At 43.4% G+C, this 26,416-nt stretch overlaps 1 protein-coding gene across 1 annotated transcript in view; it reads right to left on the minus strand.

Annotated features, from left to right (window-relative positions):
- GPD1L (glycerol-3-phosphate dehydrogenase 1 like) overlaps positions 1-26,416 on the minus strand; it is a 64,471-nt gene that overhangs the window by 22,556 nt on the left and 15,499 nt on the right. Inside the window, exons 2-4 of the mRNA XM_032162225.2 lie at positions 19,790-19,967; positions 8,894-9,034; positions 7,256-7,394 (exon numbers count right to left, since the gene is read on the minus strand). Of these exons, the coding sequence (XP_032018116.1) occupies positions 7,256-7,394; positions 8,894-9,034; positions 19,790-19,967 (458 nt within the window). The remainder of the gene's footprint in view (positions 1-7,255; positions 7,395-8,893; positions 9,035-19,789; positions 19,968-26,416) is intronic.

The following is a 26,416-nucleotide window of genomic DNA, read 5'->3' on the forward strand; positions in this document are numbered from 1 at the left end:
CTAAAAATACAAAAATTAGCTGAGTGTGGTGGCACATGCCTATAATCCCAGCTACTTGGGAGGCTGAGGCAGGAGAATCTCTTGAACCTAGAGGTGGAGGTTGCAGTGAGCCGAGACGGTGCCACTGCACTACAGCCTGGATGACACAGTGAGACTCTGTCCTAAAAAAAAAAAGTTTTTCTCAAAATTGGGAACATAACATATATGTGGTTTTATCATCTGCTCTCTCTGAATTTGAGAAGATGGAAATGCTGTCAGAGTACTTGTTTTTGCTACCACTATATTCCCCTCCTTTGGGACAGTGCCTGGGATGTGATGACGTTTGCTAGTTTTCACATATTTATTATAGTTACTTTTTTTGTTTTGGAAACCTTTGATTAAAATACAAAAACAAACAAAAATAAAGTCATACACACAAAGCCCGATGTGAAATCTGCTGTGGTTAGTGGGGTTCAGGGTGAGGCTAACCAAATCCATCCTACCCAGCTCTACAGAGACTGAAAATCAGGATCATAAGGTTTACCAGCCAAGTCTTGGCTCCCAAATCAGTGTCACCACATAAAGATAGCAGAAGGCACATTGAATACTACAGCACTTGGGCTCTGCCTGCCTCAAGGTGGGAGACCAGCTGTTCCCAAGCCTGTATGCACAGAACAATCATCTGGGGATGTTTACAAATACCAAAGCCCATGCCTCATCTCAGACCAATTAAATTACAATCTCTGGAGTGGAGCAGGCATCAATCGTTTATGAAACTCCCTAGGTTGATTCCAATGGGCAGACAAGTGTGAAAACCTCTGATATAACCTCATTCAGCTTCTGCTTCATCGGTAATAATACTGCGGTACAGCTAACTCAGAATAATATGTGAAAACAGTCTTTCACTGGTAAGAAGCATTCAAATATCCCATGTAATAATTATGGAGTCAGCTGACATTTGCATGCTTATTATTATGATTTTCTCCATGTACAGACAGGGAAACAGAGGCCCAGAGAGGTTTGCCAACTTGCCCATCGTCAAACACCTGGTATAAGGAGAGCCCAAATTCTAACCCATATACTGCTCTGGCCGCCAAGGCCCATGCTCTGAATCTCTATCCTATGCCACCTCTTGGGGGATGGGAAGACAGAGGATAAAACAAGCAAAAACCAAACATACATCAGAATTAGAGCTATACATTTCCAAAGCACAAAAAAGCATGATTGTCAGCCAGTGCGGTGGCTCACACCTATAATCCCAGCACTTTGGGAGGCTGAAGCGGGCAGATCACGAGGTCAAGAGATTGAAGCCATCCTGGCTAACATGGTGAAACCCCGTGTCTACTAAAAATACAAAAAATTAGCTGGGTGTGGTGGCACACACCTGTGGTCCCAGCTACTCAGGAGGTTGAGGCAGGAGCATTGCTTGAACCCAGGAAGTGGAGGCTGCAGTGAGCCGAGACCACACCACTGCACTCCAGCCTGGGCGGCAGAGCGAGACTCTGTCTCAAAAAAAAAAAAGAAAAAAGAAAAAAGCATGATTATCAACAACTAAAACTACACCAAGAAGTGACACAATGTCAAAATAATCCAGGCCATCTGAGGGTTGAGAGAGGGTGGGGAGTGGATGAAATGAGACTGGCCAGGAGTTAATCATTTCTAAAGACGGGTGACGGGCATGTAAGGTTCATGATACTGCTCTACTTTTGTTTTCTGAAGAGTTTCATAATAAAACACAATATCTACACCCAACACTTAGAAACACAGTCTACTCTGTAGCATTACTGCTCTTCATTTAGCTGAGTTCCCCTTTTCCAAATGCTAGAACTATGTCAGTTTTGTGCAAACTGTTCTCTTCCTTTTTAAACAGTCCACCAGGCTATCTAGGTGACTCTGTGCAACACTGTTGCATCATCTAGGTTGGGTAAATCAGTCCCTGGCCCCCACATCATATTACAGCCTCACCATGTCTCTCCTCCCACTGCTCAGTGCCTCCAACAGGAAGGATGCTCCCGAACATTGCAGACCAGCCCCTCCCTCGAGTCACTTTAATCCAGCCACCTGCAGCTGGAAGCTTGGGTTGCTGGTGAACAAACTGAGGAATGGGCGGGGGAAGGCACACTCTTGGCTTGCCATAGATACAAGGTAGGGTCTATGGGTTCCTTTGTGGCTGCAAATAACACAATGTCCATCCAAGAGGTGGGCTTGATTTACAGCAATCTCATATTTTCTCAAAGGTACCTTTTAAAATTTATTACCTTAAATCATGGATAATAGGTACTATACTTATTTATGAGACAGAGTCTTGCTGTGTTGCCCAGGCTAGAGTGCAATGGCACTATCTCGGCTCACTGCAACCTCCACCTCCCAGGCTCAAACAATTCTCCCGCCTCAGCCTCCTGAGTAGCTGGAACTACAGGCATGCGCCACCATGCTCAGCCAAGTTTTGTATTTTTAGTAGAGTTGGGGTTTCGCCATGTTGGCCAGGCTGGTCTCAAACTCCTGACCTCATGCAATCCACCTGCCTTGGCCTTCCCAAGTGCTGGGATTACAGGCATGAGCCACTGCACCCGGACCACTAATTTTATTATTAATATAATACCAGTCATAAGCTAGCGTGGTGGCTCATGCCTGTAATCCCAGCACTTTGGGAGGCTGAGGTAGGTGGATTGCTTGAGGTCAGGAGTTCGAGACCAGCCTGGTCAGCATGGCGAAATCCCGTCTCTACAAAAAATACAAAAATTAGCCTGGCGTGGTGGTGGGGTGTGTGTGTGTGTGTGTGTGTGTGTGTGTGTGTGTGTGTTCCCAGCTACTCAGGAGGCTGAGGCATTAGAATCATTTGAGCCCAGGGGGCGGGGGTTGCAGTGAGCTGAGATCACGCCACTGCACTCCAGCCTGGGCAACAGCGTGAGACTCCATCTCAAAAACAACAACAACAACAAACCCCAGTCATAAACAGTGACATGTCAAGCAGGGACTCAGGGCATCTGTACAGAACAGATAATGCCGGACAGCCATGTGGGAAGGCTGCCCAAAACTCAATGTAAACCAAAGACAGGAAAATCCCCTTTCTCTGCCACACCAAGTTTTAGAGGCAATTAACCTATTTAATAAAACTCCTTCAAAATCCTTATTTTAGTTTGTGATTCCATATGTGTTTGTGTGCTTACAAGTTCCATAAGGAGCTTATGTATTCTAGACATTTGGCACCATGCCTGATACATAAGAGGGTTTGAAAAATATTTGTGGAATGACTGGATTAAAAGCCTTAGAGTCTGTGGTATGCCCCAAGAACGAAAGGAGACCTCACCACAAGAGGGCACTGTAGTTCACCATGACAGGATTTTGAAGACTGAAGCTGCCCTATCTTTTCCCTCCACAGAAGACTCAAGCGGGCCACGATTCCTGAACCTACCATAATTTAAAATACTCCCTATGCATCAACAAAGGATGTCTGGATAACCACACTGCAATGATCAAATACAGAAAATGTAATGTTTACATAATATTATTATCTAACATATAATCCACATTCAAATCTCACCAATCACCTCTGCATTGTCTTCCAAAGCAACTCTCCCTGCCCAATCCAGGACCCCACACTGCACTTAGTGCTCATGTCTCCTTTTTTATTTTTACAGACAAAGTCTTGCTCTGTCACCCAGGCTGGAGTGCCATGGTGCGATCACTGCTCATTGCAGCCTCCACCTCCCACGCTGAAGCAATCCTCTCATCTCAGCCTCTCGAGTAGCTGGGAAGATAGGCGTGCACCACCACACCCGGCTAATTTTTGTATTTTTAGTAAAGATGAGGTTTCATCTGTCATGTTGGCAAAGCTGGTCTCAAACTCCTGACTTCAGGTGATCCGCCTGCCTTGGCCTCCCAAAGTGCTGGCATTACAGGTATGCATCACCACACCTGGCTAATTTTTGTTATTTTTTGTAGAGATGGGATCTCATTGTTGCCCAGGCTGGTCTCAAACTCCTAGGCCCAAGTGATCTCCCACCTTGGCCTCCCAAAGTGCTAAGATAATAGGTGTGAGTCACCACGCCTGGCGTGGTAATATATCTTCAGTCTTCTTTATTCTGGGACACTCCTTTAGCCTTTCATTGTCTTTCATGACACTGACTTTTCTGAAGAGTCAAAGATGTCATAGGACTGTTGTTTTGTAACATATCTCTTACTTTGGGCTTGTCTGATATTTTCTTATGATTAAATTCAGGTTATAGGCTGGGCACAGTGGCTCGCACCTGTAATCCCGGTACATCAGCAGGCTGAGGCAGGAGGATCCCATGAGGCCAAGAATTCAAACAAGACTCTACTTCTAAAAATTAATTAATTCAGGTTATATAAAACAATTTTTAAACATCATTTTCATATTCTGTCTTACTTTCAATGTTTTACTGAATTTTTTTTTTTTTTAAAGAGACAGGGTATTGCTGTCACCCAGGCTGGAGCGCAATGGCATGATCATAGTCACTGCAGTGACTACAGGCTTGCTCAAACTCCTAGCCTCAGGGTGATCCTCCCACAGCAGTCTCCTGAGTAGCTGGGACTACAGGTATGTACTACCATACCAGGCTAATTAAAAAATTTTTTTGTTCTTTTTTGGAAACTCCCAGCTACAGTTCCTAGGGTGATTTCAAACTCTTGGCCTCAGAAGATCCTCGGCTTTAGCCTCATGAGAGCTACTCCACCCAGAAATGCTTTACTTAATTTAATTCAGGTCATCAGTGCTTATCACAGTCCACCCCACAGAAAAGGCATAGAAGCACCGGGTAGAGAAATGCCAGAGGGAAAGAAATGTAACTTGTGTGCTTTTATCTGTTTTTTTTTTAAACCAAAAAAGCCTAATGCACCTAACTAGAAACTTTCCTACAACAAACAGGGCTGGAGTCCTAGCCAGGATTGGATCAAGGATTGGGATTGCAGATTAAGATTTAGTCTTCCGAAATGAACTGGGAAAGGATTATTGGCAAATAGGATTGAGTTGGAACAAACTAGTTAATCTTTTTGGGAAAATATAAGTAATTACATAACAATTTCACAGGCTATATTAAAACTGCAGATAAATAAAAGAATTTACTGTAAAAGAATAAGACATATTCATATATGTATATACTAGTATACATATATGAATAAATTTTTTCCAGAAGAATATTTAGAAACTGCTAGTAGTAAAAGCCATTAAAAAAGAATGAAATCAGCCGGGCGCGGTAGCTCACATCTGTAATCCCAGCACTTTGGGAGGTCAAGGCAGGTGGATCATGAGGTCAGGAGATCAAGACCAGCCTGGCCAACATGGTGAAACCCCGTCTCTACTAAAAATATAAAAATTAGCTGGGCGTGGTGGCACGTGCCTATAATTCCAGCTACTGGGGAGGCTGAGACAGGAGAATTGCTTGAACCAGGGAGTCGGAGGTTGCAGTGAGCCAAGATCACACCACTGCACTCAAGCCTGGCGACAGGGTGAGACTTCATATCAAAAAAAAAAAAAAAAAAAAAAGAACGAAATCATGTCCTTTGCAACACGGATGCAGCTGGAAGCCATTATCCTAAGTGAGTTAACATAGGAACAGAATACCAAATACTGCATGTTCTCACTCATAAGTGAGAGCTAAACACTGGGTACTCATGAACATAAAGATGGCAACAACAGATACTGGGGACTACTAGAGAGGAGAGAAGGGAGGGAAGGATTGAAAAACTACCTATTGGGTACTATGCTCACTACCTGGGTGACAGGATTAGTCATAACCCAGACCTCAGCATCACGCAATACACCCATGTAACAAACCTGCACATGTACCCCCTGAATCTAAAATAAAAGTTGAAATTATAAAAAACAAAAAAAAAGAAACTGCTAACAGTGATTCCCTCTGGGAAGAGGGAAATGGGTGGGAAATTACAATCTTAGTTCTACTTTTCCACCTTCTCATGGTGCTTGAATTTTTTTTTAAACCTGTGGCTGTATTACTTTTGTAAATGACAACATGGGCAGGTGGTATCATAGGCTATTCTTTTCTTCTTTATATTATTTGTGGTACTTCTCTCCAAAAAATACTATTTTTCAAAAAAAAGTTTTGTGTCCAAATATATGGAATTGTTGATGGAATGCTCTGCAGTTATGAGGATGTATAGTATGTTAACAGACTCTGAAAGGTTTTTGTTACATATTCAGTGAATAAAGCAATTATTAAATAGTATATGATTCACTACAAACATAATAGTTCATACAAATAGAAAAAAAGGATATATAACAAAATTACCAAAATTTTAAAATGGCTTTCTTTTGATTATCTCTATCTTCCATAATAATCATGTGAAATACCTCCATAATTAAAAATAAAAATTAAGGTAGAAAATTCCAAAAAAAAACCAAACCCTAAAAAGCCCTACGTATAGGCAGGTATAAGAATCTGGAGCTACATTTTCCTGCGCGTTCATCTCACGCAAGAGAGCCTGACATCTCTCAGAGCCTCCTTTTACAAAGCTGCCAAGGAGAAATGATTCACATTGCTTGCAGGTTTGACAAGGGTGAAAGTAAGTTCTGCAGGGGTAGATAAACTTTTGCAAAGCATCTGAAAATACAATAATATTACTCTTGCAACAAAGCATCCTTTAATATGGTACATGGACACTTGAGAATTCTCAAAGCCTCTTTTAAAAGAAATGAAAATTTTCATAACATCAATGTGCGAATAATGTATCTAATGTATAATGTATAAGAGTAGAAAAGGCTTACTATTTCAGGAAACAGAAGACTCAAATTTGTTCCTGGCTTCTGCATTATTGTGTGATCTTGGGGCAGGTAATTTATTCTCTGAGTCTTATTATTCACCTGAAAATGGGGGTCATTCAACCAATTTTTAGATCTCATTGGAAGCAATGAGGATCCAGATACTAGCATCTGTAAGAAAAGAGAATGTGTGGGTTTCTGAGGCCAGAGGACCCCTATCATGGATGTAGCCACCTGTTTCTTGGTACAAGCAACCTTGCACTTTTGTGTTTAACCTCGATAATTCATTATTGGATCACAGCAAGTCAGAATGGTCTACTTGGCCATATTGATTGATATTCATTCTGGAGGTTGTGGAAACACTTCAGTTCCACAAAATAGCCTCCTTACGTAAAACCCTCGCCCCACTGAATGCCCACTAAGGAATGTTAAGACGGACAGGGAAGAGTCTATTACAGAAAATATCAGAAATGGAATATGTACATGTTCAAACATCAAATGTCCAGACTCCTGGGGTCCCTCCCAGGCAGTGCTTACCGATGGTGGTCTCACAGAACTTCTCTGCAGCCACCTCATTGGCAATGTTGGCTCCCATCAGCACACTGATGTCAATATCCATCTTCTCGCGGATGATGTCAGAAATGAGTTTCAGCCCCTCAGGGCCCTCGTCTATGCCCTACAAGAATGCCAAGAAGTTAGGAGAAAACAAACCGCGAAATCAAAGAGGCATGGGATAGTAGATGTCCCACGGCTACATAACTTGAAAAATGTCTCCTACTTACAAGAGTAAAAGCATCTATACTGCCTATGTACAGCTTAAAGAAGAATCAAATGAAGAAAATAAACATGTACTCATCACTCGTGTTAATAAATAGAACGTGACTGACACCACTGAAGTCCCCTGTGTGTCTCCTCTCAAGTTCATCCTCCTTCTACCCCTGCTCCCCAGGGTGAACCACTGTCCTGAATGCTGTATGCATTGCTCCCTTGCTTTTGATTATTTTACCACATCAGATGGTCCCTAGACAATGTTATATGTCATTATCCCTGGTGTTTCAAGTCTATAAAGAGAATTGTGCCATTCACCTGTGACGTGCTGTCTTGAACTACAATATCGTTTTAGAGATTCACTCATGTGGCTGCATCAAACTTCTGGTTCATTTCTGTTCACTTACTGCACAGTATTCTAAAATGAATAGTTCACATTTCATTTGTCTACTCTCTTGCTGATGACATTTGGGTTACTCTGGTTTGCCTTCCTGAACATTCATCTGTAAATGCTCTGGCACAGCCTCTCTAGCGAGTTCTTAATCTTTCCAACGACATGGGCCTTACCCCTGGCAATCTGGTGAAGTTTATGGACTCATTCTCAGAATTTCATAGGCATAAAACAAAACACCTAAAATAACCCAGGAATCCAATTATGTTGAGATTTGTTTAAAAAACAAATTTATAATAAAGTAATATATGCACTGTTTTATTAATGCAATTAGAAAAAGATGTCATGGCAGGTCTAACAATTACCACAATTTCCAAGTAGTGACGAGTATAAATGATACCTCGAGATATCAGAAAAAGGTGTAAACTGAAATGAAAGTCCTGTGACTCCTATTGACAACAAGGTCTCAGATCCTGCTAATACTACTATTACTGAAACTTTGGCTGTGAGCTGCATTCATAAATGAAGAGAATGCTTACTTCACTTACAGGTTAAAATGAGTTAGAATGCAAGAATTTTTTTCCTCCACATTTAAATGCATGAACTTCCTGCATTCAACCTGTGGACCTTCAGAGGTGGTTCGTGGAGTTCTGGTTAAAAACACATGCTTTAGGGTATATATCCAGGAATGGGCACTAATGGTTCTTAATTTCCCAGCTAATTCAAACTGCTGGTGGTTTCCAGATGGCAGGCTGAGGCCCCAGAGTGGACTGGAAGGGGTGGCACAGCTCTTCACATCACTGCTGCTGCTAGTCTGCTGCAACAGAAAGCAGCCCACTCTCAATCTGAGCTAAACTAGTCTTATATTTTTTATGACTTTTGGGCATCTTTAAAAACACAAATGAAAAACTGCCACAACTTCCCCTTCAGCTCCAAATCTCAAGCAGATGAAAGTGTGAGGAAATGAAATTTCCGATAACCAATGTCTAGCCCTGGGCAGCATGCACTCGAGTTACCTTGATGAGGGTGATTCCCAGGGCTTTCTTGGGCACTCTCCCAGTGATCTCATCACAGATTCTGTGAATGAACTGGTGGGGAATGACAAACACCAGCAGGTCTGCATCCTGCACAGCCTCACTGAGATTTGAGATGGCAACCTGCAACCAAAAGGCAGAGAAGACCGTTTCTCCTCTTATATCAAACCTTGCCTGTCCACATGGTTTCACTTACTGACCATTTATCAGATGCCTACTATGTGCAGAGCATTGCACAGATAGACAAGGAAGGCAAGTGTGTTTGCTTTGTCTTCCTTATTCCTTATGGGGGTCTGAAGCAGAGGGTTTGCCTCTGTCACCAGCTGGGCAGGTGAGTTATCCTCTCCACTCCTCAACTGCCTTATCTGCAAAAGGCACCACTAATAACACTATGTGGGTTGCTCTCTGTTGCTCTCCCACCTCACCAGCCCCCCATCCATTTTCCGCTCTTCTCTGCCCCATTCTGTTCCCAGGAGGCTGCTTTCTCTAAACTATTTCCCCAGGCTCCCTTGTTCTCTGGCTTCCAGTGGGCTTCAGCCAATGGGAGACACTGTCAGGAGATCAAAGGATGGGAGGAGAGACAGGTCAAGGGTATTTATCAGCCTCCTCGGGCCACTTCTGCCTAGGCTCACAGTGGTTCTGGCTTGGCTTCATTCCACAGCTGCAGCTGCTGCCAGGCAGCCCCTTTCTAAGGCCATGTCTCTAAGCCCTCTTCAGGCTGGTGACACGTTCTTTTCCTGACCCTTTCAGGGGTGGTAATGGCTTCCAGCTGTTGCTAATCTCTGAGCACTTCATCAACCCCTGTTGATTCCCTCAACCCCATGGCCCCTCTGTAAATGATCCCACACTAAACTCTCCTTTGAGAGTGCTGCTGTGAGGACTAAATGATATAGAAAACTGCCTGGGACTTGATATACACTCAACACATGTCAGCTATTATGATGATTTCTTTCCTTAAGGGTGAAGATTAGTTTAACACGGCAGAAGTGAGGGCATGCAGTGCGGACTCCAGGGCAAATGGTCTCTGGCAAAGGCTTCTTGCTGCGCCTAGTATCTGTTCTTCCTTATTCCTCAGCATTAGAACTCCTAGTTTCAAGCTGGGCTGCTGCATGCTGGCAAAGAAGGCTATGTTTCCCCGTGCTCCTTGCAGCTAGGTGTACCATGTGACTGAGTTCTGATCAAGGGAGCATCAATGGAAATGCTGCCTGTGACTTCTAGAAAATGTCCTGGAAGGTCCTTCTCCTTCCTTTTGCCAGTGGGAATGTGAAGGCATGGCTGAAATTCAGACAGTCATCTTAGAGCAGAAGGAGGACAGCACATGCCAAGATGGCAAAACAGTGGAATCAAATAAGTCTCTGCCACCATGATGCTACACCAACCACAAATGTCTTTACATGGGAGAAAAATGCACAAGCATTTACCTTGCTTAGGCCACTGTTATTTTAGGTTTTCTGTCATATGTATTTAAACCTAACTATAACTGACTTAGTCCCCATTAAGCATTCCTGGTTCCCAAAATGAAAGGCCTTGAATGAAGATTCTTCTCTGAGGAAATTGTGTCTGTCACAGGAACATCATTCAGAATGGGCCAGCCTCTGAGGAAACCTAGTTTGGGGGTTGTGATGGAGATTGCCAACTCCCAGCCAAAATTCCTTCTCCCCTTTCTCTATAATCACAGACCTGTAAGCTGGTCACTAGTCGTCTAGCCAGGGACTGCATTTCCCAGCAGTCCTTGCAGCTACACATGGCCATGGACCAAGTTCTCATTGCTGGATGTGAGAGGGAGAAGTGGTTTCCACTGACAGCCCAGAGCCCTCAAGACAGTGGGTTGCCTCCTCCACACTTTCTCTTCCCCCTTCCTGTGAGCTGAAAACCTTGGTAACTTAGCCTTGATCACAGTGAGGGTTATAAGGCTTAGGAGATGGTACAGGGGAAAAAAAAAACAAAAAACATGGGACCAAGAATAATAGTGTAAAGCAAACCACTGGAGTATTTCTATGTGAGAGGAAGACAAGTCTCTTGTTCTTTGTCACAATATTATGTCTTTTGCAGTATCTTAGCCTATTACCTTGACTAATGCCTGGGCTAAGAGTTACTCCCTCACACAAAGGATTCCCCAAAGAAAATGTATCTGAAGTTTAATTCCCTTATCCCTTCAGGAGGTGTGGAGGACTTCCATAATTTATTGCCTAGCCTCCATTCCCCTTCTTTCTAGAAGAAGTTTCCTTAAACTTCCTTTCAAAAGCTACCACTTACCAATTTTAACCATGCCATTTGGGTGGAATTGGCCCCTACCCCATTCCAGGGGTGGTTCTTAACTTGTTCAAGCTAATGGGCACATTAAACAATCAGGGCCAACAAGAAACCAGTAGATGTCTTCTGGGAAACAGATCCTTCCTTGTTCTTCAGGAGTAGCCATGGGTCTTTCCTTGAACAGTGTGGGATGCTGCTGTGAAGTCTGGAACTACTGCATCCATGTTTACAAATGTGAGGGGAGAACCTACGCCACAGGGCTACCATGTGGATGAAGCCAACTTTGTGGATGGCAAAGCAGGGGAACAGAGGGAAAAACAGGGCCCTGTTAATATCATGTAAGCTGCTGGTTCAGGCTACACCTGAAGCCAGCCCTACCTGGATCTTTAGTTACAAGAGCCAAAACATTTAGCTTTAAGCTGATTTGAATGACAACCTAGAGTCACTCCCCATAGAGCAGATCAAAACCCAAAGCTCAGCACTTCTCCCTCGTTAGTGGCAGACCCAAAGGCAGGGAAGGCCTATTTGCCTATTTTCCTCTTTGGAAAGGCTTCTCCAGATTGGTAATCTAGGCTAGGTAGTCCACAAGTGGCGAAGGTTTATTACAAAAAATCCACCTGCTACATTATTCCTCTCACACCTGGAGACTCCACCCCCTCCAACAAAGCATTTTCTGATTCTATTGCATTAATCTCCCGATGCAGGCTGGGCGCCATGCTCATGCCTGTAATAATCCCAGCACTTTGGGAAGCTGAGGCGGGTGGATCGCTTGAGGCCAAGAGTTTGAAACCAGCCTGGCCAACATGGCGAAACCCCATCTCTACTAAAAATATAAAAATTAGCCAGGTGTGGTGGTGCACACCTGTAATCCTGGCTACTTAGGAGGCTGAGGCATGAGAATCACTTGAACCTGGGATGGGGAGGTTACAGTGAGCCAAGATCGTGCCACTGCACTCCAGCCTGGGCGACAGAGCAAGACTCTGTCCCAAAAAAACAAAACAAAACAAACAAAAAAACAACCCTCTCGATGCCAACCTACAATTGGCCTGTGTGTCCTTTATTGGCAAAGCTCATCGCTTTGCTCTCATGTGTTTTCCTGTGTCCCACCCATGCTCCCATGGCCTTCACAAGAACTCTGATCGCTCCTTCCCCTTCAATACTGGCCTTGCTCAGATGGACATTTATGCACCCTACTCCCTGGTTCATATGAAGCCTGGCTGCCTGACTTTTAATTAAAACACATTCCTCTGGACATACTGTTTCTCCTCTCTCCCATCCACCTCTAACACATACACACTCCTCCCTTTCCCCCTTTGGGGCATTTTCAACATGGTGAAGTGGAAAAAACACCAGAACCAAGGAGAAAAAATATAGGTTTGAAGGTCTGGGTTGCACATCTGCAACTGACCAGCTGTATGACCTCTGGCAAGTGACTCAGCTTCATCGACCTCAGTCACCCCATATGTAAAATAGAGATAAAAATTACCTTTCCGATCTGGCTACCTCACAGAACACCTTCCAATTAAGTAATACGAGTGACAGTGTTTTGAAACTACAAAGACCTTAACAAATGAAAGCGTATTCATCGAAAAATCTACCTGTGTCCTGCAAATCCTTAACTTTTAAGGAATCAGCCTATTCCCATGTCTCTTGCTAAAATACATCCCCAGCCAGGTTCAGTGGCTCATGCCATAATCACAACACTTTTGGGAGGCTGAGGTGGGAGGACTGCTTGAGCCCAGGAGCTCAAGACCAGCCTAAGCAACACAGTGCGACTTCATCTTTACAAAAAATAAAAAAAATTAACCAGGTGTGGTGGCGAGTGCCTGTGGTCTCAGCTACTTGGGAAGTTGAGGTGGGAGGATCACTTGAGCCCAGGAGGTCGAGGCTGCAAAAAGTTGTGATTGCACCACTGTACTCCAGCCTCAGGGACAGAGTGAGGCCCTGTCACAAACAAACAAACAAACAAACCATTCTCAAGGAAGCTGCTGGCTGGTCAGGAGTTCTTCTGTCTCTTACATTTCTTTCTTAATAAATCAAAGAGGAACCTGCAGGTGGTAGGGAATGTGATGGTCTCTAGGACAATGTGGTTGGGGCTTATTCTCCTTGGTGGAATACTTAGGGTTTAACCCACAGAAGCAACGTGTACAATGCGAGCTGTATTTTTATGGGTGCATGGTCCATTCACAGAACATTATTCCTCTTACACAGTATCAGAACAAGTTCTCATCAGCTAATGAGATCATGTGAATCTCATCTTTCAGAATAAAACGTTTTGCTAAGCCCCTACCCGATTTTCTGCTCTGAAAATAATCAGGAGCTGCTTTGGAAATGGTGACTGATTTTGTGAGCCTCCTGCCAAAACTCTTTCTGAGGGTGTCCATCATTCCAGATTCTGAAATATGCTGGGAAGCACAACTCAGAACAACAGGTCTTGCCTTTCAATGGCAAGTAGGACAAACAACCCAGAACGAAGACATCAGGGCTGGTTTGCTTAATGCCCAGACTTTCAGGAGCCCAGTGCTCTTAGTCTAAGTTAATAAAAACCTAATAATAAATAAAAATCATTGGAAACAAAGCTGGTGAAGTCTGTGTGGACTAGCCTGAAGGTTCTTTTGTACCTCCTGGATCCACCATCACTGTCCACAGTGTGTGCTCAATGAGCTTTTACCTGTTAGCAACATCTTATTTGCAGTCATCAGAGTGGGCAAGAAAAAGACCTCACTTTCATCATCACAGACTGGTCTCCTCACCCTCCAAAGATGCTATTTTATGGTCTTTAAAACCAATTAGGATTAAAATGCTTTCTTCATTCATTCATGACTATAAATAGGCTCACTGGATCAAATCTGAAGAAAAAACCTCTAAGTAGGAAAATAAGAACAGCTCCTCCCTGCACCAGAAATAATCACTATCAATATTTTGGTACACTCCTTCCAAGGCCTTTTTGAGCCCACAGAAATGTCTAAAATTGTATTTATAGAATTAGAGTAATATTTTATATCTTTTTAATATAGTATTATAAGACTTTTCCCCCTAAAATCCATGAATCTTACTACCAACCCTTTTGTACTAACATCATAGTAATGACAGATAAAACAAGGATAAGCCAAATAAAAGATACCAAGGCTGTTCTCATTTTTATCTAATCTCTTATGGCCACTACAGTTATTTCTGCTTCAAGTCTGTATGAATCTGCATGCTGAAACAATTCTGGTTCCTAATGAGAATGGTGTGGTTTAACAATAATCCAGCTGCCGTGGCTGCACAGAGCATCATGGCCGGGCTCTATTGCCAGTCAGCTAACTGGATGCCACAGCAACTCACCTACATTATCTGGGGGATGTGTGTACTCAGATTCAAGACAATACCAGGAGTAAAACACATAGCAATGTCATACCTGGGACGTGGTAGAGGCTCAAAAATAGTGTAATTTTCCTCTGTCTCTTCATCTCAATTGCAGCCAAGATCTCAGGTGAAATTCACATACTTGGCTCTACATGCAGAAACATGACCCTCAGACAGAGGACCTTATCTGATGATTCTTATGTAAATATGCCACTGTTGGTAAGTCAGGCTACTTCTGGAAAAACAGCTATCCACCACCTGGATTCCCCAGTACAACACCAATAATATCAATTTATTATGTACCCCCATGGTTCCCAAAGCATGGCTCCTGAACCAACAGCATCCCCATTACCTGGGAACTTGTGAGAAATGCACATTCAGGGACCCCACCTGAAACCTACTGAATCAGAAACTATAGGAGTGGGCCCATATATCCCTGGGAAGCTCTCCCAGTGATCTGATGAACATTAAAATTTGAAGATCACCAGGGAAAACTACTCCTCTAATGAAATCAAAGAGTTAAACCCAAGGAGGAAAGGAGTAATACTGAGGCTTCACACTGAACTGATATTTTAATTTTCAGAAGGCTTTCAGCAAAAATTAATAGGTATTACCCCAACCCTAGTACCCAAATGTAAATGATTAATTTTTTTTAAGTCTTGCCCTAACCTTATTTCCCATGTGATACCACCTAAAGCACTGAAACAAAATTCTTCATCCTGGTTTGTTCTTCCTCAGCAGTTCCACTATCCTTGGCATTTATTCAGACCACAAATAATGCCAGGCACTATTCTAGGTGCGGAGGAGACATTAGTGAATAAAGACCTATGCAAGAAACTATACTCAAAGAATTCACAGCAGAGTAAAAAGGTAAACATTGGACTTCATAATTAAAAACTTTTGTGCTTCAAAGGATAGCATCAAGCAGGTAAAAAGAAAACCCACAGAACAGGAGAAAATACTTGTGGAGAAAGGGGACCTGTATCTAGAAGATATAAAGAATTTGTATAACTCAATAATAAAAAGACAATCCATTTTTTAAATGGACAAAGGATTTGAATACACATTTCTCCAAAGATATACAAGTGACAATAAGCACAAGATGTTCAACATGGTTAGCCATCAGGCAAATGAAAATCAAAACCATGAATGAGATACTCGCTAGGATTAAAAAGTCAGATAACGGCAAGCACTGGTGAGAATGTGAAGAAATTGGAACGTTCACACACTGTTGTTGATAGGAATGTAAAATGGTACAGCCACTTTGTAAAACAGTCTGGCAGTTCCTCAAAAAGTTAACTCTACTCCTAGGTATACACACGAAAGAACTGAAAACATATGTTCATACAAAACATTGTATATAAAGGTTCACATTGTATATAAAGGTATTATTCATAATACCCAAAGAGTGGAAACAGCTCAAATGACCATCAGCTGATGAATGGGTAAACAAAATGTGGGACATCCATACAACAGGATCGTATTTAGCCATAAAAAGGAACGAAGTATTGATACATGCTACAACATGGATGGAGCTTCATAGCATTATGCGAAGTGAAAGAAGCCAGTCGCGGAAGACTGCATATTGTAAGATGCAATTTATATGAAATATGGAGAATAGGTAAATCTATAGAGATAGAAAGTAGATTAGTGGTCACCTAGGGCTGTGGGACAATTGGGGAAAACAGGAGGTGACTATGAAAGGGTACAAGATTTCTTTTCAAGGTGATGAAAATGTGTTAAAATTGACTGCAGTGATGGCTGCACAGCTATGTAAATATATGAAAAAAGCCACTGAATTGTATGGTCTGTGGATTATATCTCAGTGAAGCAGTTTTTTAAAAAGGAGGCAGAAGATGAGAGGCAACGGCAACTATATTTCATGGGGGTGCTGGAATCTAAATCCTGGTGTCACTGGCTGAAGCTGGAACAGGGAAGCAAAAGAGTCCTCTACCTTGATGAGCTCCAAACACAGGCTCTGGAAATAGAGCTAGAAAGCAGGATCAACCATTTTGCAATTACAGAAAATAATGAGCATTCTTTTTTTTTTTTTAGATGGATCATTCTTTTTTTTTTTTAGATGGAGTCTTGCTCTGTTGCCCAGGCTGGAGTGCAGCGGTGCAATCTTGGCTCGCTGCAACCTCCACCTCCTGGGTTCAGGCAATTCTCCTGCCTCAGCCTCCTGAGTATAGCTGGGATTACAGGTGTGCACCACCACACCTGGCTAATTTTTCTTTTTTTAGTAGAGATGAGGTTTTGCCATGTTGGCCAGGGTGGTCTGGAACTACTGACCTCAAGTGATCCGCCCCCCTTGGCCTCCCAAAGTGCTGGGATTACAGGCATGAGCCACTGCACTCGGTCCCAAAGTGCTGGGATTACAGGCGTGAGCCACCGCACCCGGCCTTCAGAAAATAATGAGCGTTCTTTTCATTCAGATCTAAAGGGAAATCGCAAACCCAGACGGGCTCAGCTTTTAGTCAGCAGGCAATGACATGGTGAAGTCACTGTAACAGAAGGCTCCTATGTGGGAGGGGCCACATGATGAGTGTGGACCTGGGGAAGGGTCAGGTTGGCAGCAGTTTGGGGGTCTCACAAAGAAAAGGCTCAGTCTGAAGTCAGCACATCAAATGACAGCATAAACAGTGAGCTTGTGTTGATGGAAATGCAACAAACCTCTCCTGCTTGAACTGGAAGGAAAAACAATGATTAAAAACTGGACTTTTAGGTGGCTACCTGAGGCTGCAGGGTGAGGGACTGGGGACATGTTGGTCAAAAATTTCACTTAAACAGGAAGAATAGGTTTGAGAGATCTATTAGACATCAGCAGGGTTCTAGGAGTGAATTCTCCTGCCTCTGTCCCCAACCAGTGACCAGAGGTGGGTGGTGGAGTCAGTCATGTCAGGGGCAAGGTCTCTCAACTCCTCTATGTCGATTCCTTCCCTCCCATTCTCCCTGTTCGCAGCACAGGCTCCAGCTTCACAGAACCACTCAGCAGATTCACTTCCCCCAACATTCCTCGAATATCCACTGTAGGAAAAGCACTGTGCCACAGACTGTGGGTGAATGAAGAACCAGAAAGCAAGGTCACACACTGAGGGCATGTGGAGGTAGACAGACAGGTACACAAGGGACCGGCACCAGGCAGCGTGGAAGGAATATAACAATGAAGCATGTAGTTTACCGAAGGGAAGGGGCAACCAATTCTGATAAAAATGAGAAAAGTGAAGCTCAAAAGAGTGATCTGCCCCAAGAATGGATTAGAGATGACCCCAGGGGCCTTCCATTGCAGTGTGAACAGCCACCTCTTTTAGTCTCTCCAGCAGACATTTGGACAACTTAACTTCTAAGCTCACAACTCTAAAGGTTCTTCTTCCCCCACCAACTGCACCAAGAATAACTGAAGGGAAATGCTGGCTCGCCCAAGTCCAGAGCAGAATGTCATCATTGCCTGGAAGGCAACGGATTCAGCATGCTCAGGGATGCGTCCACCAGCAATCAGTCTGAACCGTAGCCCTTAGCTGTGTGACCCTGGACAAGTTCATTAGCCTCTCTGAGTCTTGGTTTCCTCCATTATATAATCAAAATCATCATCCTAATAGGAAAACCAGTAGTATCAACCTAAGAGGGTTATTGAGAGGATTAAATGAGACTATACGTATTGCTTAGCACAGTGCTTGACACTAACGAACACTGTAACTAAAACTTCCCCACATTTATTGATTTAGAGATCGGTCTCCCCTGCTCAGTTCCTTGAGGAAAGCAACACTGTCTTATTCCTCTTTCTGTCCCCAGCACCCAACACTGTGCTTTGCATGCACAGTGCGTGCTCATAAGGTTTGGTGAGTGAATATATGCAGTAAAGGGTATTTCGTTAACAAAGGAGATGAGCTTCTTGGGTTAACCATAGGAATCAGACAGCCACAACTGTCTGGTTTTCAAAGAGATTATGATAGAAAGCCACAAAGGGGTGAATCTGACAACAGAAGAAGTTCATAAATTCCACTCAGACAAGCAGCAGGGTACACCCTTTTCACTCCCCAAGCTCATTTCTTTCTTCCCCCGCAAGTCAATAGAAGGAGGTCAGGCAATAACCTGTATTTTTCTCTCCCAGACTTAATAAGCTTGAATTTAAACTGTCAGTCTTACATTTTCCCATTTTCTTCTATCTCCTTCTGTAATTTAGGCCTTGACCCTGACTTTAATTACAGACCATTGCATTAGCTGTCCTAGCAAGCTGATCTCATGCACTTAGGGTACAGCAGGAGCTACTTGGGGAGCACGAGCAACCTAAGGCAAGTTTGTTAGTTCCAGACGTGGCTGGCACTTTGAATGCCAAGGAGGAAGCCTGTTAAGGGCTGTACCTCAGAATGTGACTGTATCTGGAAACAGTGTCTTTAAAGAGGTAATTAACTTAAGTCATTGGGGTGGGTCTTTATCCAATATGACTGCTATCTTTATAAGAGGAGATTATGACAGAGACAGGATCAGAGGGAAGACCATGTGAAAATACAGAAGATGCTATCTACAAGCCAAGGAGAGAGGCCTCAGAAGAAATCAACCCTATCAACACCCTAATCTCATGCTCAAAACCTCCAGAATTATAAAAGATAAATTTCTGGAACCAACCCAAATGTCCAACAACGATAGACTGGATTAAGAAAATGTGGCACATATACATCATGGAATACTATGCAGCCATAAAAAATGATGAGTTCATGTCCTTTGTAGGGACAAGGATGAAGCTGGAAACCATCATTCTCAGCAAACTATCGCAAGGACAAAAAACCAAACACCGCATGTTCTCACTCATAGGTGGGAACTGAACAATGAGAACACGTGGACACAGGAAGGGGAACATCACACCCCAGGGCCTGTTGTGGGGTGGGGGGAGGGGGGAGGGATAGCATTAGGAGATATACCCAATGTAAATGACGAGTTAATGGGTACAGCACACCAACATGGCACATGTATACATATGTAACAAACCTGCACGTTTTGCACATGTACCTTAAAACTTAAAGTATAATAAAATTAAAAAAAAAAAGATAAATTTCTGTTGTTTAAGGTACCCAGTCTGGCACTTTGTTAAGGCATCCTTAGCAACGTAATAGAAAACTCATTTTCAGAGTCAGGAAAACCAAAACCAACCAAACCAATTGGTAGTGGAAAGGAACTGGAGGAAAGAGAAGCAGCTTTCCCAGTTCCAAGACCCAGGTGCTGCTCAGCCAAGCATAACTTGCAGAATGAACCCATGTACATTTCACCCCAAAGTCTTACCACATTTTCTGGCAGCTTGTGTCCAGGAAGATATTTTACATTTTCATGGTCATTATTTATGATGTCTGTCAGTTTTCGGCCATTAACTGTTTCTTCAAAGACCCACATCTTGACTGTGGAGGCAAACTTCTGAAGTTTCTTGACATTATTACCAATTATTTTTGCAACAGCTGAACCCCTGCAAAAGAAACCGTGGAAAAGAAAAAAGTAAACTCACTTGGGCAGGAGAGAAAAAGCATTTGATTAAAATTCAGAAGACTTGTGTTTTGATTCTGATTCAAACACTGAGCCTACTCAAGATGTGATGTGTATCAGCCCCAAGCCATTTGAAACTTAGTTGTTTTCACATGGAATACCACCACCTGTGACCGGGAAAAGCACCAGAATTTGGCTTAAGGTCAAAATGCACCACCCCTTGAAACTAGTAAGAATCAACCTATCTTGGAAGACAACGTCACAGGCAGAAGAGAAATCCACCCCAAAGCATGAAAATGACCCTAGAAGGTCTTCAAAGGATATTGAGATGTACCTACGGTAAAATAAACTGTGTCTTGATGAACTGCAACAGGTGCAAGGCAGAATCACAAAGGAAAGACAAGAACCTGAGTGGATTCCAGAAGAGGAGCAAAGGGAGAGCGCAGGGCCCAGTTGCTGAGTACTTTGCACTCCCTCCTCCCTGCAACCAAGCTGGCCTCTGGTCCCCAAGCTCCCTTTTCTCTGCATCTCTAGTTAGCAAACATGTTCTAGTGACGGCTCGGTCTCCCATAGGCTTTCCTACAGGGGACAAGAATGACCCTGATTTGTTAACATCTGTCCTCCCGACAGCAGTGCGGGTCTGCACGTGGTTGCTGCAACAGAGGAGGTCGGACCAGGCACCTGTGTCCATCTCACAGAAGCCGCTGATGGGGCCACAGTGGGCACTTGATCCTAGCTGAGCCTGTCAGCTTTCCTCTCTGGACTTTCAACTGAGAGACAGTTTGTTTCTTAGATGACTTTCCTAGTGTGGGGAGCAAATGAGAGAATGCAGTAAAGAGCATCTTGCAAATTCATGTGTTAGGGCAGTTGCTACTTTTTCTCACAATTATTCTCAAGACAACTTGATGAGATGGAGTAGGGGGTGATAACAAAAGGCAGGGGCAGCCAAGCAGATGCAGAACATGTTGGAGACATTTATTTTCATCCTTGGATGAATCTGTTATTCTAACCCAATGATAATACATCCCAGCATATAAACCTATATGCTTTAACAACCACAAAAATTCAAATAATTCTAACAGATTATAATTATTGTCCCTTTCCTGACATAGAATGAATAAACTGAAACTGTGGTTCTCAACTTTGGCTGCACACAGAGTTACCTGGGAGATTTAAAAATCCTGAGTCCCAGACCACACCCCAGGCCAATGGAACTGGCACTTCTGTGGTGGGATCAGGCATCTGTACTTTTTAAAGCTCCCTGATGACTTGATGTGCAGCCAGGGCTGAGAGCCACTGCTCTGCACAATGATTAGGATTCTCATGCCCTCCTCCCTCATGAAAGAATAGCTGTAGATATCAAGGTTATGCAGCTGTACCTGTGAAATTTTTATTCTATGCCAGCAGGACAGGCTATTAGAAAAATACCCATTAATCCAATTCTCCTACTGACACTTTGTAGAAAGGAGGCCAGGAATCTCCCACCATCACTACGACTTTTATTCTAATCTTAGAAACAGCTGCTCACGTACTCACAGGGAGATAAAGGCTGTGGTTCACAGTGTTCCCTGGCATCAAGTAACTTTCACAAGGTCATAGAGAACAAGTGTGGTTCTGGGGGACTGAGCATCAACTGACGAGGGGCTATGAGACACCAGGAATCTAAGTCTAGTAAACCACTATTCTATTGGTTTTCTAGTAAACCAATAGAAAAAAAAGTGGAAAAATAAATCAGAACCAGGAATCCCTCCCCATGATTTCCCCTTTACAGCTTTCCCCTTTACAGCTGCCTTGCTTTCCCCTTTACAGCTGCCTTCCCCTTTACAGCTTTCCCCTTTACAGCTGCCTCTTGGGGAAGCCAAACATTTGCAAACAGAGGCAAACCTGTAGTATCTGCTGCAATGAGTTTGGAATATTTATTTATTTATTTATTTATTTAATTTATTGATACAGGATCTCACTCTGTTACCCAGGCTGGAGTGCAGTGGCGCAGTCACAACTCACTGCAGCCTCGACCTCCTGGGCTCAGGTGATCCTTCCAACTCAGCCTCCTGAGTGGCTGGGACTACAGGCACGTGCCACCACACCTGGCTAGAGTTAGGAAAATTTAAACAAACATTGGTACCATTAAGAACTAGGCCCTCCAGACCATGTCTGTACGTCCTTTGGGATTCAATGGGGCTTGAGGGGACAGGATAAAAAAATTAATAAGGGGAATTCCAGTTATTTTACTCTTGGGGGTTCATCAAGACCTCATTCTACTTCATTCCTGGTTTCATCAATAATTTCATTAATTCACTCATTTATCGCAGTCATCAAATATTTACTGAGCACCTACTACGCGTAATGCATTGGGCCAGATGGTGGTAATACAGCAGGGGAAAGGCAATGTGTTCTTTGCTCTCAAAAGCTTACCACCCGCTCAGAGAGATAAATAGCTAAAAAGCATTCATGATGCTGTGTGTGGTAAGAGGTGGAGGAAAGTGGAAGCAGATGTGGTTAGAAGGGTAAACTGCAGTGGACTTCAATACAAAGGACCCAACCGTAATACATGTTGATCCATGACAAGTCTCCCAGGCTCAACCTTCTATTGAGAGAACCATAATGGACAGCCCAACCCAGGGCGCAGGGAGAAGACACAAGGATGGTGCTCAGGAAGACCAAACCCCTGCTGAAAAGCAAAAAAGGCTTCACAAATCAGGGCTGGGAAGAGCAGACACAGCAGTGCTTTCCACCCAAATACTCAGCTAACTGCAGACACATGAGTGAGCCCGACCAGCTGATCCATAACTCATAAGCAATCATAAATGCTTGTTATTTTAAGCAGCTGAGTTAGGGGAGAGTGGGCTGTGTTGCAGCAAAAGCTGACGATGAATAAATACAGCATCTTTGACACAACTGGAGGCCACTCCAAGTAATTGTTGGCCAAACTGTTGGATTTGCCACCCAGGGATGGGCAATGTGGTGGGAGGGATTAGGGGCTGGGGTAGTGTTCAGTGTTGAAGAAGGACTGTGGAATTAAATTCACATACGGAGAGGAACAAAACGATCCTAGTACCTTAAGGCCTAGTTTTGTTCTCTATATATAATTTATACAATAATTTTTTTGGCAAGGGTGGCAGGGAGGCAGGACATGGAGGAGGAGGACCAGAACTTAAAACATTATATTTCATTTTGTTTTAACTCCCTTTGGTATACTCTCTCTGTTTGTTTGAGACAATGTCTTGCTCTGACCAGGCTGGAGTGCAGTGGTGCAGTCATGGGTCACTGTAGCCTTGACCTCCCAGGCTCAAGGGAATCATCCCATACTCTCGAGTAGCTGGACTACATGTGTGCCACCATGCCCAGCTAATTTTTTAAAAAACTTTTGTAGAGATGAAATCTCTCTATGTTGCCCAGGCTAGTCTTGAACTCCAGTGCTCAAATGATCCTCCCACTTTGGCTTCCCAAAGTGCTAGGATTATAGGCGTGAGCCACTGCGCCCAGTCCAATCTCCATGTTGAACTCAATATTTTCTCTGTTGTCCACTTTTATTTGTGTGGTTTATAAAAAATCAAAAAGTATAACCTGCACCCAAAACTCCTTTGTGCCTCTGGAATGGTACCAGATGCATTTGTCCCAAGTGTTACCTCTTCTGACCAATGTGAAAGAGCAGTTTCATTTTTCTTGCGGATGAGACAGAGCAAGGAAAGTGTTTTGGAGGAGCCAGAGGGTTTTGAAGGGAACAGAGTCTACTTATAAGTGACATACCCGGTTCTAAAGAAATGGGCCGGGGGTGGTGGCTCACACCTGTAATCCCAGCACTTTGGGAGGCTGAGGCGGGCGGATCACAAGGTCAGGAGATTGAGACCATCCTGGCCAACACGGTGAAACCCTGTCTCTACTAAAAATACAAAAAATTAGCTGAGCATGGTGGCGTGCGCCTATAGTCCCAGCTACTCAAGAGGCTGAGGCAGGAGAGTCGCTTGAACTCGGGAGGCGGAGGTTGCAGTGAGCCGAGATCATGCCACTGTACTCCAGCTTGGGCTACAGAGGAGGACTCTGAAAAAAGAAAGAAAGAAAGAAAGAGAGAGAGAGAGAGAGATGACTGGCCAACAGAAGGCCACTCCAAAAATGTACATAGATATATTAGAGCTGAGCTTAAAATAAAAGTACTGACTACAGTCCACAAAGGTGGTTTGCATGTGAACAGGTCATAGTTGGGGTCCCGCGGCCACACTGCTGGCACTCTCCATGTCTCAGCTGCTTTCTGTAACACTACACAAGCGTAGTCAGGCACAGGTCTTTATCTATCTATCTATCTATCTATCTATCTATCTATCTATCTATCTATCTATCTATCTTTCAATTCCCACTTATCTATCTCTCTATCTACCTGCCTGCCTATTTTTCAACTTCTGCATATCTATCTGTCTATCTGTCTGTCTGTCTTTCAACTCCCGCATTTTGAGAATCGAGGGCACTGGTCTTCACATGGCTGGGTCAAGGGCATGAGCAGCCACCTCCACATCAGGCTCAGCTCATCCGTCTACAAAATGATGCGGGGTGTGGGGGTCAGGTAATCTTTAAGGTTCCTTCCAGGTCTATGATCGAATCTAGTGCTTCCCAAAGTGAGAAATGGGTACTAGGGATACACACGAAACCAAATGACACTGAATCACTCGTGCCCTTTTCAACTCTCATGGTCCTGAGCGAGTGCAGAATGTCTCGCTGCAGTGCCATTAAGTGGTTACCATCTCTCCAGCATGTGCTAATTTCCCTTCTTCACAAAGTCTGAAGAGGCCTCAGACTCTGAGCCTTGGCAGGTAGTAATATCTGGCAAGAATTTTATAACACCATCTTGTTTTCATTCTTCTGGGTTTTGTTGTTGTTACCTTCTACTTGTGATATTTACTATAGTGGTATGAAGTTGTCTTTTAAAGTAAACATTTAGGCTGGACACAGTGGCTTCCACCTGGAATCTCAGCACACTGGGAGGCTAGGGAGGGAGCATTTCTTGAGCCCAGGAGTTTGAGACAGCTTGTGCAACATAGTGAGATCCTGTCTCTACAAAAAATAAAAAACTAGCTGGGCACGGTGGCTGCACCTGTAGTCCTAGCTACTCAGGAGGCTGAAGCGAGAGATCAGTTGAGCCCAGGAGGTCAAGGCTGCAGTTAGCCATGATCATACCACCGCACTCCAGCCTGGGTAATGGCACACAACCCTGTCTCCAAAAAATAAATGAATAAAAATAAACTTTTAAAGAAAGAATAGCAGTCAAATAATACTATAGCTATGAAGCAGATAGAGCCAAAGCCATAAGGGTGCTGCCTGCATGATGTGTTTAATCCTACTCAAACTCTTCATCTTGCAGATTAAGATGCATGAGATTCAGTCATGTTCACCTTGCATCCTACAACCAGGTATGGCCCTTCAGGTAGGTCTTACCTGGGGAGGAGGTTGGGGAGCCTTCCAGACAGAAGGAAGGCCCCTGGAGCAAAGGTCAATAACTAGCTAAGGCAGAACTTGGAGGACTCAGGTCTGCTGATGGCCAGTCCTGGGTCTTTACATAGATGTATAAAATTCTATTACCCATGAAATAAGGAATTGTCTTAAGTCTTAGGCCTTAAAATATATACTATTTCACAAATCCTGTAATGCTATGCAAATAAAATTTAAAAGGAACTTGAGTAGATGGGTACTTCATATAAGATTTCATTTAATCTTTATTACAGCCCACAAGAGAGGTGCACATTATCCCCATTTTATAGATGATGAAATTGAGGCCCAAAGAGCATAAATTAATTACCTAAGTCATGCTGTCCATCTACAGTTAGCAATTCAAATCCAGATCTGAGTGTCTCCAAAGCCTGTACTTGTTGCTAATTTATATTTGCCCTATTGTAGTGTAGAATCTTTTATTGAAAATATTTATTGAGCACCCATTAATTTCAGACACCATGCTGGGTGCAAGGGATACAAGGGAATAAACGCAGACAAGTTCCCATCCTCATGGAGCTTGGAGACTGGTAAACAGAGATTGATGTTGTTTCAACAAGCACAGAAGAAAATGTAACTGTACTGCAGGGCATGGTGGCTCACGCCTGTAATCTCAGCACTTTGGGAGGCCAAGGTGGGCAGATCACGAGGTCAGGAGTTCAAGACCAGCCTGACCAACATGGTGAAACACCGTCTCTACTAAAAATATAAAAATCAGCCGGGCGTGGTGGCGGGCACCTGTAATCCCAGCTATTCAGGAGGCTGAGGCCAGAGAATCACTTGAAACTGGGAGGTGGAGGTTGCGGTGAGCTGAAATCATGCCACTGCACTCCAGCCTCGGCAACAGAGCAAAACTCTGCCTCAAAAAAATATAAATATATATATATAGAAATATATATAAACATGTCCGGCTGATTTTTATATTTTTAGTAGAGACGGTGTTTCACCATGTTG

This window comes from Hylobates moloch, unplaced genomic scaffold, assembly GCF_009828535.3.
Source record: "Hylobates moloch isolate HMO894 unplaced genomic scaffold, HMol_V3 SCAFFOLD_8, whole genome shotgun sequence".
Lineage (NCBI taxonomy): Eukaryota > Metazoa > Chordata > Mammalia > Primates > Hylobatidae > Hylobates > Hylobates moloch.